At 37.0% G+C, this 17,090-nt stretch overlaps 1 protein-coding gene across 2 annotated transcripts in view; it reads left to right on the top strand.

Moving 5' to 3' along the window:
- Positions 1-17,090, top strand: part of TOX (thymocyte selection associated high mobility group box) — a 332,079-nt gene that overhangs the window by 158,808 nt on the left and 156,181 nt on the right. Inside the window, exons 1-2 of one of the 2 annotated variants that reach the window (XM_055129141.1) lie at positions 11,914-11,946; positions 13,466-13,531. In XM_055129141.1, the coding sequence (XP_054985116.1) occupies positions 11,929-11,946; positions 13,466-13,531 (84 nt within the window). In that variant the 5' untranslated portion in view covers positions 11,914-11,928. Of the gene's footprint in view, positions 1-11,913; positions 11,947-13,465; positions 13,532-17,090 lie in introns of those variants that run through there. The other variant, XM_055129140.1, reaches the window with a different exon arrangement.

Consider the following 17,090-nt stretch of genomic DNA (forward strand, 5'->3'; position numbering starts at 1 on the left):
ATAACTATTTTCTTCTGTTTACTTCCTTGCTTTTCCTCTAATAAAATAGAAGAACTCTGTTTGTAAAACAATGAAAGATAATGTCTACATATCATTTTCCATTGTAATAATCTTTTCACACTCGTTTAGGGCACATTACACCTGATTGTTCTCACTATTTTGTGCTATTGATCTTTCCAACTAAGAAGGAATCAAAACACCCAGCAGTACTCAGGCCTTACACCTGGCTCTACATTTGGGAGTTGGTCCTGGTGAGGTAGTTACACATGGGCAAGTACCCTACCTGCTCTACTACCTCTCTAATCCCAGAATCAGTTCAACTTGCCATGAGCAGAAAATACCCATTTCCAGAATGTACCATAGGGTTTATATGTGTAGTGCTTTACAATGTGCAAATATTTTTGCATACCTTACTTGAATCCAGAATAATTGTACAAAGAATCTATGAATCTTATCCTTACTCCCAATACCAGTTTGCTAAAGGGTGTCAGATCAAAGATTCCAATCAGGGGTACACATTTCAAACTCCTTCCATGATAGATAAAGGAACTCCTCAATTCTGTCCTACACTGCCATACTCACAAGGGAACAAGAAGGCTTGAATTACTCATAAATCACCTGGTAAAAAAGGAGGAAAGAATTGCACTCTGTCTGCCAATCTCATCGGCTTTTCATTAGCAGGCTGGTATAGGTTTTGAGATGATTCAGAGAGCAAAATGTTCACCAGCAGCTTGGCGTCAGTGTGGAAAAATAAACCAGCTTGCTTTGGGGCAGCATGGGCACGTCCTCCTACAGGACCTGGACTTACTTTCTTGGTCTTATGGAGCTTTCAGCTATTATCTAAACTCATATCAAAAAAAGAGAACTTTTCCCCCCAAATGATTTGAACTAGATGAGTGAAGAAAATTCAGTCCCTGTAAGATAAGAAGAAATGGAAAACTAGACCATGTTCCAGTTTCTGAAAGCTTTACTCCAATATCCCTGGAGGATCAGTTATTTTCATGGACAGAAACAGATTTGGAAATGAAAGCACAATAGGATGTGTGTATTTAAGAGGAATGGGGTGGGGAGATATCTGAAGTGATTTTACTTCTTTCTTTTTTATTCTTTTTGGGTCACATCCGGCAATGTACAGGGGTTACTTATGGCTCATGCACTCAGGAATTACTCCTGGCAGAGCTCAGGGGACCATATGGGATGCTGGAAACCAAACGTGCAAGGCAAACGCCCTTCCCACTGTGCTATCGCTCCAGCCCCAACTTCTCATACTCTTATTGCTGTATTTATATAATCATACATTTGAAGTGACTTAGTAAATACTATGCTAAATAGTAATTAGTTTAATCAGCATATGCAAAATTCTGAGGATAAAAATATGTGAAGTTTAGTCCTTGGCCTCAAACTGTACATAGTCCAATATAGGAGAAGGTAGTGACGCAGAGTTGGTGCCCTGATGCTCAGATGCCTTGAAAAACATGGAGTCACAGGAGTCATTCTTAATTATCAGTGATGTCAGGAAGGCTCACCTTTTGATTCTCCTTGCTGAGAGAGTCTATGTCTATGTCATTGTTCAATCATACTAAGAGAACCTCCATCCACTTAGAAGTATTCCAGGTTTATTGACCAAATCATAATTATCATAAGCCAGCCAGGTACAGGGATGACAGAGAGAAGAAGGAAGAACAGTACTCTAGGCAAAGAAGATGGAATGAATAGGGACAAGACTTGTTGGCAAATGTAAATCACTAAACAGGAATGAAAATTCTGAGTGACATGACATAGATAGGAGTGCTGTTAAAAATATTCAACACATGGCATGAAACTGGCCATTTAGAGCGGACATCAGCCATAAACAATTGGTGCTGTTGTTCACCTCATGAAGGGTTTTGTTTTCTAAACTAAGGAAGCATGAATTTACCTTAACAACATTAGGGAGTGTTGATTTTAAGGAGTGGTGGAGAAGGAAGATTAATTGAGAGCATTCAGGCTGGCTTTGTTTGGGCCATTAAAAAGGTCCTAGCTTTGAATATTTGCTAGACATACACTTTGTGTTTGATGCTTCCCTATACAGGTTTGACCATTATGAAAACCTTGTGACTGAGGTTCATAGAAGCTTCACATTCCATAGGTTTCACAGCTTCCTGAGTTTCATAACTAGGGGAAGAGAAGAGTCTCAAACCCTACCGTAGATCAGTTGACTTTTGATCTTCCTAATATACCTTCTGCATTTTCTGAAGACTATGTTGGGCCAGTTACAAGTGACTATGGATAGACTGTATACTTGTGAGAAATATCCATTGTCACTAAAATAATTAAGTTGGCTCTCCAGATAGTCAGGGTATCATTTTACAAAAATCTTATTTTATTTTAGGAGCTCCTCCCTATTGGGCATTTTTCTGCCGTCAGAAAGACTAGGAAATGAGACCCTGCCCTACTCTTTCAAGCAACTTAATTTTTGAGGCTTAGTTAATGAACAGAACTGCACAAATACTCCCTGCATCACTGGGTTTTGCTAAGGATTAAATGCTTAAGGAGCCAATGTTTCTGTTGTCCTAACACACCACGAGCAATCAATGCTTGTTAGCAATGATGGGGGAGAATATCCTCCCCCCATTCCACCCTCCCACACATAGGCGCAGAGTGGGTGCAAAGTGAGCAGTTGTTGAATTAACAGCAAATGAACTGAACAAGTGTACACTTGAATTTTAGTCCAGCACTATGTCTAGTTGTATATGTGTCGAGTTTTAAATTTTAGTGTACCCACAAACATGCTAAATGCTTTACCCCTGGAACTCTGATATTTTGTGTCAGCATAAAACAAAAGTATCCACCTGCGTTGTTCCAAAAAGTAAGACAGAGGAAACTAATCAGCCCTCCCATGCAGTGTATAAACTAGTCTTTGCATAGAAGCGGCCATGCTGTTTTTGGCAACATGATTTCCAGTTACAGCTTTGACATCTTTCTGGCAATGAATCATGCTATAAAAAGTACATTGTCAAAGGGAGCAGGAAGTATTTTGGAGAATACTTACTCTCATCAGGAAAAAAAAAGTTAGATGAGAATAAGAGAATGATCGAGAGAACTTGTACTACCTTAACCAAGAAGACAGTAAAGAGAAATGTTGGAATTAAAACCCTAAAAGTACATAATAAATATATATGCCTGATAAGAAGACATCTCCTGTATTAAGTAAATGGCTAAAAAAGGAAGAGAAATTATGTATTGATCTTTATGAAAATGTAGGGAAGTCAGCAGAATATATTGGATGAGATTAAAGGTGACTAAGGAGACTCAGAGAAATTAGATGCAACTATGTTGCACTTGAAGAGATTAAAGAAAAATTTAACAATTGTATTGTTTAGGATCATAATATATGTTTTGAATATATATTTTTGTTTGTTTGGGGTCTTTATCTGGCTTCACCTGATCACTCCAAGCCTTACTCCTGCCTCTGGCCTCAGGGATCACTCATGGCAGTGCTCAGGGGGCCATATATGCAGCCTGGGTTGGCCACATGTAAGCACCTTAACTCCATTAAATGATTTATGAAGATCCTTAAAATGAGATGCCTGCACAGAGCTTTGCTTCTTTTCACAATGGAAAAGCCCACACTTAATGACTTGAAATGTGTTTTTCGGCTATTTAATGCAATATTTTGAAATGTGACTAGAGGAGCTGGAGCAATATACAGCACTTACAGTACAACATCTTGTATGCGGCTTACCCAGGCTCAATCCCCAGGATCACATATGGTCTCCCATCTCTGCCTGGTAATCTTAGCACATAGCCAGAAGTAAACCCTGAGAACCGCCAGGTGTGACCTCAAAAAAAAAAAAAAAAAGCAAAGTTACTATGTTTTCATTTGAAAACAAATTCTCTGGAATTGAAAAAAAAATCAAATATGAAATACATGCTCAATAAGAATTGATTGGATCAAGACTGAATACCTTGTATTCCTATTGGTTCATATCTTCAAGATACATTTCAACACCTGTTCTACCATTAAAAGATACTAATTACCCAACCCTCTTTCTGTAACATCATTGTTATAGTTAGTACAATGTTAATTTCTGAGTAATAATAAGAGGGAAGTGAGAATCTCCATATTAATAGTTCTGTACCTTCCAATTTGTATTTTTATTTGGTACTACCACTTCTAATCTCAAAATTATTCAGTGACTATTTTCCTCAAATCTGTTCAAAAAGTTTTCATCCTGTTCAATTGTCAGTAATCAGTCTATATTTATCTTATGTTAATGTTTTTCATACCTGTTGTTTAAGATTCATAACTTTTTCAATGCTTTGAACATCTAGTTTATTATATTTTTTTCTTGCTTTGGCATTCCAAGGTGTGCACTTCCAGACCAGACATGTGCAGAGAAATATTCTTACCTTTTACTCTGCAAGTTATGTATTAAAAAATGTTCACTGTACTTAAAAAGGAGTATGAGTAATAAAAAAGCCAACCCCCCAAAAGTAATTGCTTTCATACTTTTCATTCCACATCCATGCGGGATTTTAGGTACTGTGGTAAATGAGGTGAGAGCTGAGATGATGTGAAAATAAGTGCATTTAGGTAAGGATTGCCAGCAAGTTTAAATATACTCCTCAAGTTGTTGCATTAATTTTTTTTTTTGCTTAAAACACAAGCTGGGAGAATGTTATAAAGGAATCATTTGAACTTACTCTTAGGTTCAACTGTACAATATAGTTTTACAGCTCAACGCTTTATAGAAATTCAGGTTTTTTTTTTTTTTGGAGAATCCAATTTCAAAATCAAGGCTCCTAGAAGGACTTTGAAGTCATTGCTCTTGATTTTCAAATTTTGGACACATTTAGGAGCTCTTTTACCTAAAAATAGAGATGTGTATCATGCATATTTTAATTTGGTTGTTTTTATTTCCATTAAACTTACTAGAATGGATTTGGAGCTATGGTTTAGCTTTTATTCATATATTCTTCTCTTAGTAATGCATAATGAAAATGGATCTTTATGTTAGAAGTGTGAAGTTAATGAAGTTTTCTGGAAACTTGAGTCTTTCCCTTTTAAATGGGATGTTTCCATTATTCTTAGTTCTCTTTATTGCTGTTTCGTAAGTGTTTTTCTCTCTTTGCACAGGAATTTAAAATAGAATTAATGTCTCTTAAGTATAATGTAATATAAGCTGAACAAAGAGAGGATGAGATTAGTGTCACTTACTAACTGAAAGTCATTGAGCATTGCCTCAGTTCAAGTTCCCCAGAAAGCAGAGCCTGTGCTGAAGGCACATAGGATAAGCTCAGAGTGCAAACCTGGGGTGAAGAGAGCAAGAGAAAAAAGAACCAAGAAAGGGAGGCAGTAAGTAAAAAGAAAAGTATATTTCATGTTTCCAAGCTAACCACAGCTCCACGGCAAAGCTTCTTAAAGGAACCCAGGGATACACCATGTACCAGTCCTCTCAATGGACCACATTTCCTTTGTGCTCAGGGTTCGCTGCTCAGCCTGTCTGTAACATAATGTTAGGGCAAACGACCTCGGTATAAAAGTGCTGCTGGTTGTGGACCCTTGGACTCTAGTTGTGGCACAACAAAGGCTGTGTTTACGGGATCTACATGATAGTTATTTTTGGAAGTAAAAGCCAGTGTCCTTGACCTAAGGGTTAGGTAGGCTGAGCAGATCTTGGGAGCATGATTTGATTCATCATAGACAACTTGCTTAATTCCCCCTTTGTCACAGTTTTTCATATCTAAAATGGAAGTGATGATATCCACTATACTACAAAATTGTTCACAAATGTAACTGCTTTATATATTTAATGGGATCCGAAAGTACTTCCAAAGTAAAACCAGTGTGAACCATGACAGCGTCGTTATCTTAAGTGTGACTATAAAATGACTCTTTTAAAAAAGTATGGTTGGTGTTTGTTTATCAAGAGAAGAGACAGAGAAGAAACAATGGGGGCCAGGTCAGGGGACAAAGTTACAAAGAAATGATAGAGACCGAACCGCAGAGACATCAACACTGAAATCAAGAAACCTCACCTTAACAACTGAATTTAGAAAGGTGTCTGTCAAGGGGGGTGACTTGGAGGTGGAGGTGGGGATGTAGGGGAGAATCTGGGAAAAGTGGTGGAAAGAATTGTACACAAATATATAACACTCTCATCCCATTGTCCATCGATTTGCTTGAGCGGGCACCAGTAACGTCTCCATTGTGAGACTTGTTACTGTTTTTGGCATATCGAATACGGGTAGCTTGCCAGGCTCTGCCGTGTGAGTAGGGTACTCTCAGTAGCTTGCCGGGTCTCCGAGAGGGATGGAGGAATCGAACCCGGGTCGGCCTCATACAAGGCAAACACCCCACCGCTGTGCTACTTCTGTAACTAGAAATCTACTCCCACATCTAGAATATGTGCCCATTACCAGAATATGTGACCACTCTCTGGACTCTACACTGGATTGATTATATATTCCCAAACATGCCCTAGTGTGAGATATATAAATATATGTATATATACATTTCTTTGTTTCATATATATGCATATATACATATTTTTATATTTTATAAACATATTCTAGATGTGGAAGTAGATTTTTAGTTTACAGGAGTAGTTTTTTTTCTTGTTCCTCAGCTAGTGGCCAAGTCCTCCTAGCAACCTTGGTGCTCCCAGGTTCTATTTCCTCTTCTGGCTACTGAGATTTGCTGCAAGTTCAAGTGACAAGTTCAAGTGACAAGAGTCCAACTATGAGGAACTTCTTTTTCTGAGTTCCGCACTATGTGTGCCCAGTTTGTAAGGCACATCCATTCCAAACTTTGACTGAGAACCTCCACTTTTCTTTTTCTTCGGGTGTTGATAGCGTTCTGCTGGTCTCCTTTCCTTTCATTATGAGCCGCTTTGGGGACCCACTGTGCTTAGGACTAGTTGAATTCAGCTGACTTGCATGAATTCAGACAGCTTAGACTGTCTTGAATAGACTTGTTCAGTCTTGAAGCAGAGAGATAAACGAGTATTTCCTCCCCAGCGTCTCCTGATCTGTTTCCTTGAAAATGAGATCCTGTGAAGTATGTGTTGGAGTTTGCCCAGCCCTGTTTTTATTGGATACTTGCTACTGTGTGTGTATGAAGGATCTTGACTGCTCGGAGAAAGTGCACACTATCACCCTTCACATTAAACTTACAGCTTTTCTTTGCTCCACACGAAACAGCAAAAGCCTTCGGACTTCAATGTTCAAGTTTTTCACTACAAAAAATAAATCAATAAAAAGCTTGACATACTTTTATATTGAGTCAAGTAACACAAAAATGGAATTTTATTCTGGGTATATTACCCTCTCATAATGATTTATTGTCATTCATTTTCTAAGAAACGTCAAATTAACTTCATGTTACAAGCATTTCCATTTTTAGCTCTTAAGGGGAAAAAAAAGAAGTATCAAATATTCCTTCGGAAAATACTCATAAATGTAAGGTTTTTCCTTTTATAGGTAATACAATGTATCACTGTTTCATGAATTGCACCATGTACCACCCCACCCCTCTGCCCCAACAGCAGTTTTCTGGTTTTCTTCTAATGGTTTCCCTAAAAAGATCGCATTTCCTGGTCTAGTGCCAATGATTGATTTATTCTTCATGTTCTATCTTTGATATTTCTTGTTTTAGTGGTTTGGGTAGTCTAAGATATCCCACTTTTGCTTATCACTCACTGTGTTCCAACAGTGTTGGATGTCTGTTTTCAGTTTTTAAATAGAAGAAATAATAACTACCTAGCTTTAAAAGCTCTTTGGGATTATGGGTTTGGTTAATATCCTCTAAAAACAATTTCAAAAAACTGTAGTAGAAGATTATAAATGACTTTCTATGTGATTGTATCCCCTGGTGCTTTGGAATAAAAACACAATAAAGAGTACAAAAAACACTTTGTCAGAAAGGCTAATCCTGAGTTTATGCCATTTACATTTAGATTTAAATAAGTCTACCTATTTATTCTCTCAAACTTTCCTTGAGGTTTTAAAAAGAGAATACATGGAAACTAAAACTCCTGATATGCTTGGATGTATTTTGAAAAGTTATGCCTAAGTTCACTTGACTTTAAAGAACAATATCTGATAAGCTTAAGAAGTAAGGGAATGTACCAGTTATTTTAATAAAAGCATGTTATTGAAATAGTTATTAATAATACTCATCTAATATGTGACGCAGATGATGTGAATGGAATCATTTGTGTAATGCTATGCAAATAATGTCATGCAAATACTTGTTCTTCAGGACTGTGGTCTATGCAAACAAATTTATCGCCTTATAAACAAATAGTCCTATAAGCTGATCCCCATTGACAATGATAGAGTAGAAGGTAGTATGTCATTATGGAAAACTCTACTGTTTGGATTACAGAACTCGATTCTGTTCTCAAATGGACCTTGTCACTAATAACAAAGCTGGTTTTTAAGTTGTAATACGAGGGGTCAGATACGATGCTTCCGGGATCTTTCTCATGGCCAAATTTCTAGAGCTATATACACAATAATTGTATTTCAAATGCCAACTTGATCTAAGTCCAGGACACTAGATGTATACTAAGAATTCTGAATTAACATGAGGCCTGGTGAGATCTCTGGGACCAGATCCTACACAGAGAGCAGTTGAATGAATATGTGAAAACTTAGAACTTTGATATTGAACTGAATGTAGCTACAGGGAAATGTGCATCTGCTTATATCACGAATTATTCTTCTGCCTGGGCCCCAGAATCTCTCCAAACACAAAGGAAATGATGAAATCTGTTCTAACATATGTAGGTATTTTTGTTTGGCAACTCAAAAAATTTCAGAAAGGGAATATGTTCATATATACTGAAGCGAAAGCACAGCGGATAGGGTGGTTGCCTTGCATGCGGCCGACCTGGGTTCTATTCCTCCATCCTTCTCGGAGAGCCCAGTAAGCTACCGAGACTATCCCACCCACACGGCAGAGCCTGGCAAGCAACCCGTGGCATATTCAATATACCAAACAGTAACAACAAGTCTCACAATGGAGCCATTACTGGTGCCCGCTCCAGCAAATCGATGAGCAACAGGATGACAGTGACAGTGACAGTTGTTATTGTGGTTTTGGAGACAAACCCAGCAGTTCTCAGGATTTACTCCTGGCTCTGCTCAGGAATCATTCCTGGGGGTGGTCAGGGAACCCTGGCACTCAGGTGCCAGAGAGCAAGCCCAGGGATCAAACAAAAGTTGGCCACATGCAAAACAAGTGCTTTCCCTGTTATACTATCTCTCTAGATTCATGTACATATTGCTTAATTAGTTAATAAATACTTACTTGGGGGGTTGCCACACTGGCAGTTTTTTGGGCTTATTCTTCACTCTGTGCAGAAGAATCACTCCTGCAGGGGCTTGAGGGACCACATGTGGTGCTGGAGATAGACCCTGGATGGGATGTGTGCAAGAACCCTATCCACTAAAGTATTGTTTAGATCACTGTCTGTAGTACTGTCATCCTGTTGTTCATCGATTTGCTCAAGCAGGCACCAGTAACATCTCCATTGTGAGATTTGTGGTTACTGTTTTTTGGCATATTGGATACGTTATGGGGAGCTTGCTAGGCTCTGCCGTGAGGGTGAGATACTCTTGGTAGATTGCCGGGCTCTCCGAGAGGGATGGAGGAATTGAACCTGGGTCGGCCGCATGCAAGGCAAACACCCTACCTGCTGTGCTATCGCTCTATTTCTTAATGACTTACTATGTTGGCCCTTACCTCGGAGGATACTAAAGGAGACTAAAATGTAGGTTCCCGATCCACTGGAGTTAGTCTAACAAGAAACCTATGGGGAAGCAGAGGGCTGCCAAGAGGAGGCAAGGACTCAGAGAGTCTGCAGACTCAGACTCTCTACTAAATAAATGGAGCCTGTCACTGTCACTGTCATCCTGTTGCTCATCGATTTGTTCGAGCAGGCAGCAGTAACATCTCTCATTGTAAGACTTATTGTTACTGTTTTTGGCATATCCAATTCGCCACGGGTAGCTTTCCAGGCTCTGCCGTGTGGGCTCGATACTCTCTGTAGCTTGCCGGGCTCTCTGAGAGAGGGGCGGAGGAATCGAACACGGGTCGGCTGCGTAAAAGGCAAATGCCCTACCTCTGTGCTACCGCTATAGCCCAAATGGAGCCTAGTGATTTATAAATATCACAACACGTGAAGGGGAAGGGGGGCATTCTGGAAGAAGAAATGCAAATATATGTGGATTATCTGGGGTATAGAGAGTGGACATACCAAGACCAGAGACTCTCATAATAAATTCAGTATGACTTCTGCTCCCAGAAAGAGAAATCAATAGCATGAAAGAGAAGTGATTTCTCCATCTATCTACACTGTTACAGGACTAACAGAAAATTAGAAATTAGAGGAGTTACTTATCTTGATACTAGTTGAAGACCATCTATTTGAGTTGACCAAGAAAGAGAAACACTGTGTATGTATGTGTGTGTATTTGTGTGTGTGTAGTTTGTTTAAGGAATCGATTCATATTGTTATTATGTAGGCTAAAAGTATCACAATGGGAGTTGGAACGTCATATCACTAAAATCCTATCATGAACAAGTTTGTATCTGTATCTTTCTGTGAATCAATTTAAAAAATTTAATTAATTAAAAAATTAAAAAGTCATAAGATCTTTGGTTGGGATTCTGGAAACCCCAAAGACCCAACGGGTAGGTCCAGTGTAAAAGCCAGCACAGTTGGGTTCCAAGAAGGGCTAATTTTTGAGTTCCAGTTTGAACACAAGAAAGGGCTGATAGCCCAGGCTGAGTATTCTGACTCATCAGAAACTTCAGTCTTTCTCATCTACTAATGTCCTCAGCGGTTTAGGTGAGACCCACCCACAGAAGGAGAGTGATTTTCTTTATTTATTTTACTAATTTCATTTAATTAAAAAAATACATTTACAGACATAGCCAGAATATGTTTGCCAAAGTATCTGGGTGAACCCTGTGGCCCAGTCATATTGACACATAAATCTAACCATCACACTTCTCAGTCTTTCAAAAGTTAATTTTAGAGAATTTGGGGATGATTTTTTTTTTGCCAGCCTCAGTATGACTTTTTTAAAAAAGTTCTCAAATACCATAGAAATTCTGGCCAGTATCTCAATACTATTGAGATACTGCCAACGTTCTGGTGATTTATTGAATTATTTTCAGAATTGATAGCTTACTGATCTTTATGATTCAGAATATATTTTTATATTCTGATATATGTGCTAGACAGCCAGGCTGCCTGACTGAATGCTTGACCTGCTTCTGAAAAGACTTGGAGAATCTAGCTTAAATTTTCATTGCCTTTGTATTTTAATTTGCAAAACATAGGTAACAATACCTATGTGAAAAGCGCATCAGTTATGAAGATCAGGTAGGCAAGGAACATGTAGAATCCACTAAAAAACAACTGCTATTCCAGTAGTTCTATAACTTTTATTATTAAATGGTCTGCTTGGGCTTTAACATATTATGACTTCGGCACTGATGCTTTATAAGGAAAGTGCCTTTATCAAGAACAGTGGTACTGAATATGCTCAGTGAGCATACACTTTGGACAGACTAAAACCAAAACTTCAAAGCTTTCGTTTGTTGGCTTGAGATGATACCAGATTTAGAAAATGAGTTAGAAAAGATGAAATAGAAAGTAACACATTTATAGAATATGCATCGGTGGTGGAGTATTTGATTCACTTCACTACTTCTGTTCAGTGTAGTTTGTTACAGTCAGAGATACTGTCCATATTTCAAATGGTTCTTTGGCATCCTAACACCAAAAACATTTGCAAACAAATGTGGGGGCAGGGTGAGGGGAGGAGAGATGCTAAAGAATGCTGTTAGTCAGGTTTTGAGTTGTTCCAGAAAAACAGGTGGATAGATTGGAGTGAACTGTTTTTGGGATGAAAGAGATCACTTGACTGATGGAAGGGCCAACTTGGGTAAGTCATCTGGGTGCAAACCTCCTGAGCTAGTTGACAAGGCAGCTACCAGGATGTCCAGCTAGTTTTTTTTTTCTTGATGTGCTAATTCTAGTTCAGTTTAACCATATTATTCAACAGATGCTTCCATATCTGTATGGGTAAGTTTGTTTGCACAACATGAAATATACTTTCAGCATGATGTTTGAAGAAATGCTTTGATTCTTTAAATTTAAGCTCTCTGAGTATCTTTAGTAAGGGCCTTACTCCTACAGCTCTTGTTTCTAAGAATCTTTGGGGCGACCAATGCTGCTGATTACTGTTTAAAGACTTTATGATGTAGCTAATTCTTATTTAAGAATAATATATTCTAATCGCTAGCCATCTTATGCTAGCAGCTCAAAGGTAGTGCAATGTTTTGTCAAAAATGTTTTTGTCTGAAAGTATCAAGTATGTGTCTGTTGTGTACTCGTACCTCCATCATAACACTAGTCTGTGTGAAACATAATTTTTTCAACTTTCTAAATTTGAAATTAGTCTGGCGGTGAAAATATATTCAGCTCTTTGAAGTTGGCTGTGTTAGTTCATTTGATTATTTCCTAGGGAAAAATCTTCTCCTAACCAAAAGAGGTATACTATGCCCATTTATGAAGTGACTAAAGATAGCTGAGGATTATATATGCATGTAGTGATTACTGCTTTCAAAATCCCAAATAATGAAAGGAGGTGCATATTATTGTTGTTGCTTGCAATTTTTAAAAGTTCTGCAATTGCACTGCCCCACCAAGTTCTCCCTCCTATCTTGTTCCCAACTTGTAAATCTGTGTATAGATGTCTATGCATTTCTAATACTTTGATGCCATGTCTTTGAAAAACTTTAGAGAGGAAAATTTATTCATTAAGTCTGAATATTTTTTTATTGTGATCCATTGTTACTATCATTCTTAACTGTGGGTTTTGGAGAAACTTATGCGCTTTTCAAATATTATTATACGTTTAAAAATTTTAATCATGAGTCTATTATGGTGAAGCTAGTTATAGTTTATTTTGAAAATTCCGCACTTTTTCATTTCTCAGAGTTAAACTCCAAATGTATTGAGCTGTGTCTTACTGCATTTTTCATTATCCCTTTCTTTCAAAAACCATGCCATTCATTTAATAGTTTTTTTACAACTGAACTGCGGTATGGATACATGGTACACAAAATGAGCCATTTTGTTTTAAAACAGATTGCAGATGAAAGGGAACCATTCATTTCTTGCTTGCTTGCTGTAATTACTAGAGCACTAATTACGCCAAATCACTGACATCCAGGGTCAGGAAGGATGACAACAGAAACATCAAAGAAAAGATGGGGCTCACTTGCTATGACAGATCTTCTGTATTCCTAACCACACTATTTTTTGGTGGGTTTTTTGTTTGTTTGTTTTAAATGGCTACTGTTTTCCAGTTTGGTGGTGGGGAAAACAACAACAAAAACAAAAAAAAAACCGTGCACACAGTCAAGATTGCTAAATGTTTACTATTATTTCATTCGCAGTTTGACGGTGAGAACATGTATATGAGCATGACAGAGCCGAGCCAGGACTATGTGCCAGCCAGCCAGGTGGGTTAATTAATCTTCTCTGCCTTGTTTCAAATTGTAATTAAACAAATTCAAAGAGTTGCATTGCAAATGAGTAGCACTATCAGTAACTGCCGCAATCAGGAATAATCATAATTTATAAACAAAGCATTTAAGCCTTGTTTCCAGTTAATGAGATAGAGCTGATAAAACACCGGAGTTGGCATTTGTTGAAAGATTCTACCTTGTTTCCTCTCCAGAACAGCAAGCAGCTGTTTTGCCAGCATGATCTTTCCTAAACAGTTGTTTTACCTTTAGGAAATAAAGTCTTTACAGGTGCACGTTATTTGTGCTTCTGACTGTAGACATGTTAATCATTATAAGCTACACGTGTCACCAGTCATCTTAATTATCAACTATTGGGTCAGTTTTCAATAAAATGTTACGTTTATAACTCAAATCCCATGGCTGGTGAGCACTTGTGTGACTGCTTTCAGAATCTGTTCATTGGGAAGTGCTCAAGCCAAAATGTGGGAGATGATTGAAAACTTTCAAGGGCACGTTTGTATCCATTTCACTGGGAATGTCTGACAAGCTATTTAATCATGGGAAGTGACAACAAAAGTCCAGTGAAAATGTAAATGGTTACATTTATAAAAGTGAATGCTTGACTATTTATTTTTGGATACTTAAAGTAAGACTCCTTAATCCAGTGAGGGCATTTACAGCAAAATTATAACCACCTTTGGGTATCATTTTGATGTAATTTATCAGAACATTGTAAGTGAAACTAAATAAATGAATAAATGGCTGAGAGGGAGAATTCATAAAAGCATTTTGTGAACTCCAATATATTTTTTCTGCAATTGTAAAAATAGTTGCTTGACTGTTCATGCATTGGTAATTACAGGATTAAATTATAACAGTGGTTTTAAATTGTATATATGCATATAATTAATATATGCATACCTATACATATATACATACATATATGCTATTAAAAACCACCATTATAACTTAAAACTACAATATATATGCATTTATATGTGCACATATATTTGATAATGGGAGAATGTGAACTGGAGGCATCATACAACTTTTATTTTTCTTCGTGCTCGTTGTCAGTAAATTAGATCTCATGTATTTATTAGAGGTGCATTTTGTGGGACTAAATTCCTCATGTTTAACTCAAAACAGAGGCAGCCGTGCCTCTCTGTGAACTTTGCAGTTGGAAGTTTTGATGAGTGCTTTTTCTGGCAGCCACTCCGGAAGCTACACTATATTGTTCAAATGAAAGGGTCACCACCGAGTTCAAGGAATCAGGCTACATTTTCTTCATCCAACTGAGTTGATCACTCTAAGAATACCTTAGGAAGGCAGAGATTTGCATTTAAAATTCTTACTTAACTGAGTGCATTCAGCTAAGGAGCATCCAAGATGCATAGGTAGTTCTGAATAGGACTGTTTGATTAAAAAATGAAAAATGTTACTATTAATTTTCTTCTAACCATCAATCCCAAAACTGTACTGACAAGTTTAGTATTGCTATTAGATTAAAGCAACCCGGTATCATCTCGTTGGTGCCTTTAGGGTTTTGAAGTGTAAGGGCTAATTGAATTTGTTTGAAACAGTAGAAACACAAACTCAATAAATGATTGCTGTTATAAAGCAGCTGCTCCCTTTCAGAGAATCATTATGTCCATCTTGAAGACTTTGGGATAAAGAATTGGAAATTCAAAGCATGTATAACAGTTTGACTCCTTAGGTTTTTAAGTTAAAGTGAAGTGCATAATCTTAATCCCCCTTAAAAGTCAAACTAAAATTATTTTCTAAATATTGCATTTAGGAATTACTAAAAATATTTGAAATACAAATGATAGTTTATGGAGATGGTATAAGCAATCCAAGTATTTTATGTAGTTTATAAGTATATAGCAGGTTTGTTAGCAATATATTTTTAATACTTTGGCTATATTGGATATTTTTGATTATTAAAAGTATCATTAATAATGAAAGTGTTTTTTGAATGTGCCATTTGAAAAATTAGACCATGGTAACATAATACCTATTTTGGAAGAAATAAACTTTGCAAGTTACTTAAGTTGACTCATCTTTGTTAAATTTTGCACCTCACATTCCTTTTGTTGATTGTAATAGAGTGTGTTCAGAATTCTTTACCTGGTAATCTCTGAGGGAATTTTAATCAATTTGCCCCTTTCAGCAACCATAAATAAGATTTTAGTCATCCTTCAGGAAAAGAAAAAGTTTTGTTCTTTTTTCTACATAACATCAAACATCTGCATAGTTTAGTAATCCAAGACAACTTGCCTCATAGCATCACTCAACAATTATAATTCCTGTTCAATTTTCAAATCAGTACATGCTTTGGGACTTATAGACTAAGTTGCTAAGTAGCAACATATGGTGCACTACTGCTCCTGTGATGTTGCTGCAAGCAAATAGCATGATTCTGAACTTGAAATTATTTCTATAGAAAATCCTTGCTGGAATGGCTCCAGAAGTGAAAGTAAGCTATACAAATTAATAATATTCTTTTAGATAGTCCCAACAGTCTCTTTGACACTATCTACTGCACATATTCTATACCCCTTATATGAATGTATAAAATCTTGTTAAAAAATTATATATGACTTTATAATTGAGAGGCAGCTTTTAAATTGGACATACTACTCCATAGTAAACCTGAGAAGTGTATAATCAAAACCCATGATGACACTTCTATTTCTCTCTTGGATACATTCTTCGAATATTGTCTGCGCTTCCTCCTATAATGGCTGTAATTGTATTGGTCACTCAGTGTTTTAACTTTAATGACATTTAAAATTCTCTGACTCAAGATAGAATTTGAAGCTTGCAGTGCAAGAATTCTTTTACTGTTTCCAAACCCTGACTAAGGAGGTCCATGTTTTTTGGTACCCCATGACCTTTCAAGTCTCCTCCTTGATACAGTTTACAGCAAAATGTAAAATAGTGAGTGAATGTAAGAAAAACCATAGTCCACAGGAAGATTACACCTTTCTTATGTTTGGTTTATCACGTTTGACCAATTTGCCAGAGTTCAGAATAACAAAACAGAAGAGAATTGAACTTTCCACCCAATTTGTCAGATAATTCTCCAAAATCTTCCATGCCCACTCAGACATACATTCTGTGATGTCCTTCTTCTTCCCTGAAAACTCAAACTCCTTTTTCTAGCATTTAGAAATCTGTACTTCCTTTATATGTGCTTGTATTCTTGATTCAAGTGATCATTTAAATTAAATTCATTAAAGAAACAGAGAAAAAGTCTTATTTGGAAACTCTGATAGCACCACAGTTGGTTATTATATTTTAGTTTTGAATATTCACAATAAATTTTCTTCACTGACAGTTTTAAGAATATAAATTTTCATGGCTTCCTGTTCCCACACAACTAACATTTTCATTTGTCCCCTAGACATAAGAACTTTTCTCATGCCTGCTCCTCTTGGATTAATATGAAAGGGGTTGTGAAATAATGGCCTTTTATATACAAGAAATATTGTGATATGAGGGAATCAGAACTTATAGTGTCAGGTCATAGAAAAGTTTTGGTTAATTG

The sequence above is a fragment of the Sorex araneus genome, chromosome 2 (assembly GCF_027595985.1).
Source record: "Sorex araneus isolate mSorAra2 chromosome 2, mSorAra2.pri, whole genome shotgun sequence".
Taxonomy (NCBI): Eukaryota; Metazoa; Chordata; class Mammalia; order Eulipotyphla; family Soricidae; genus Sorex; species Sorex araneus.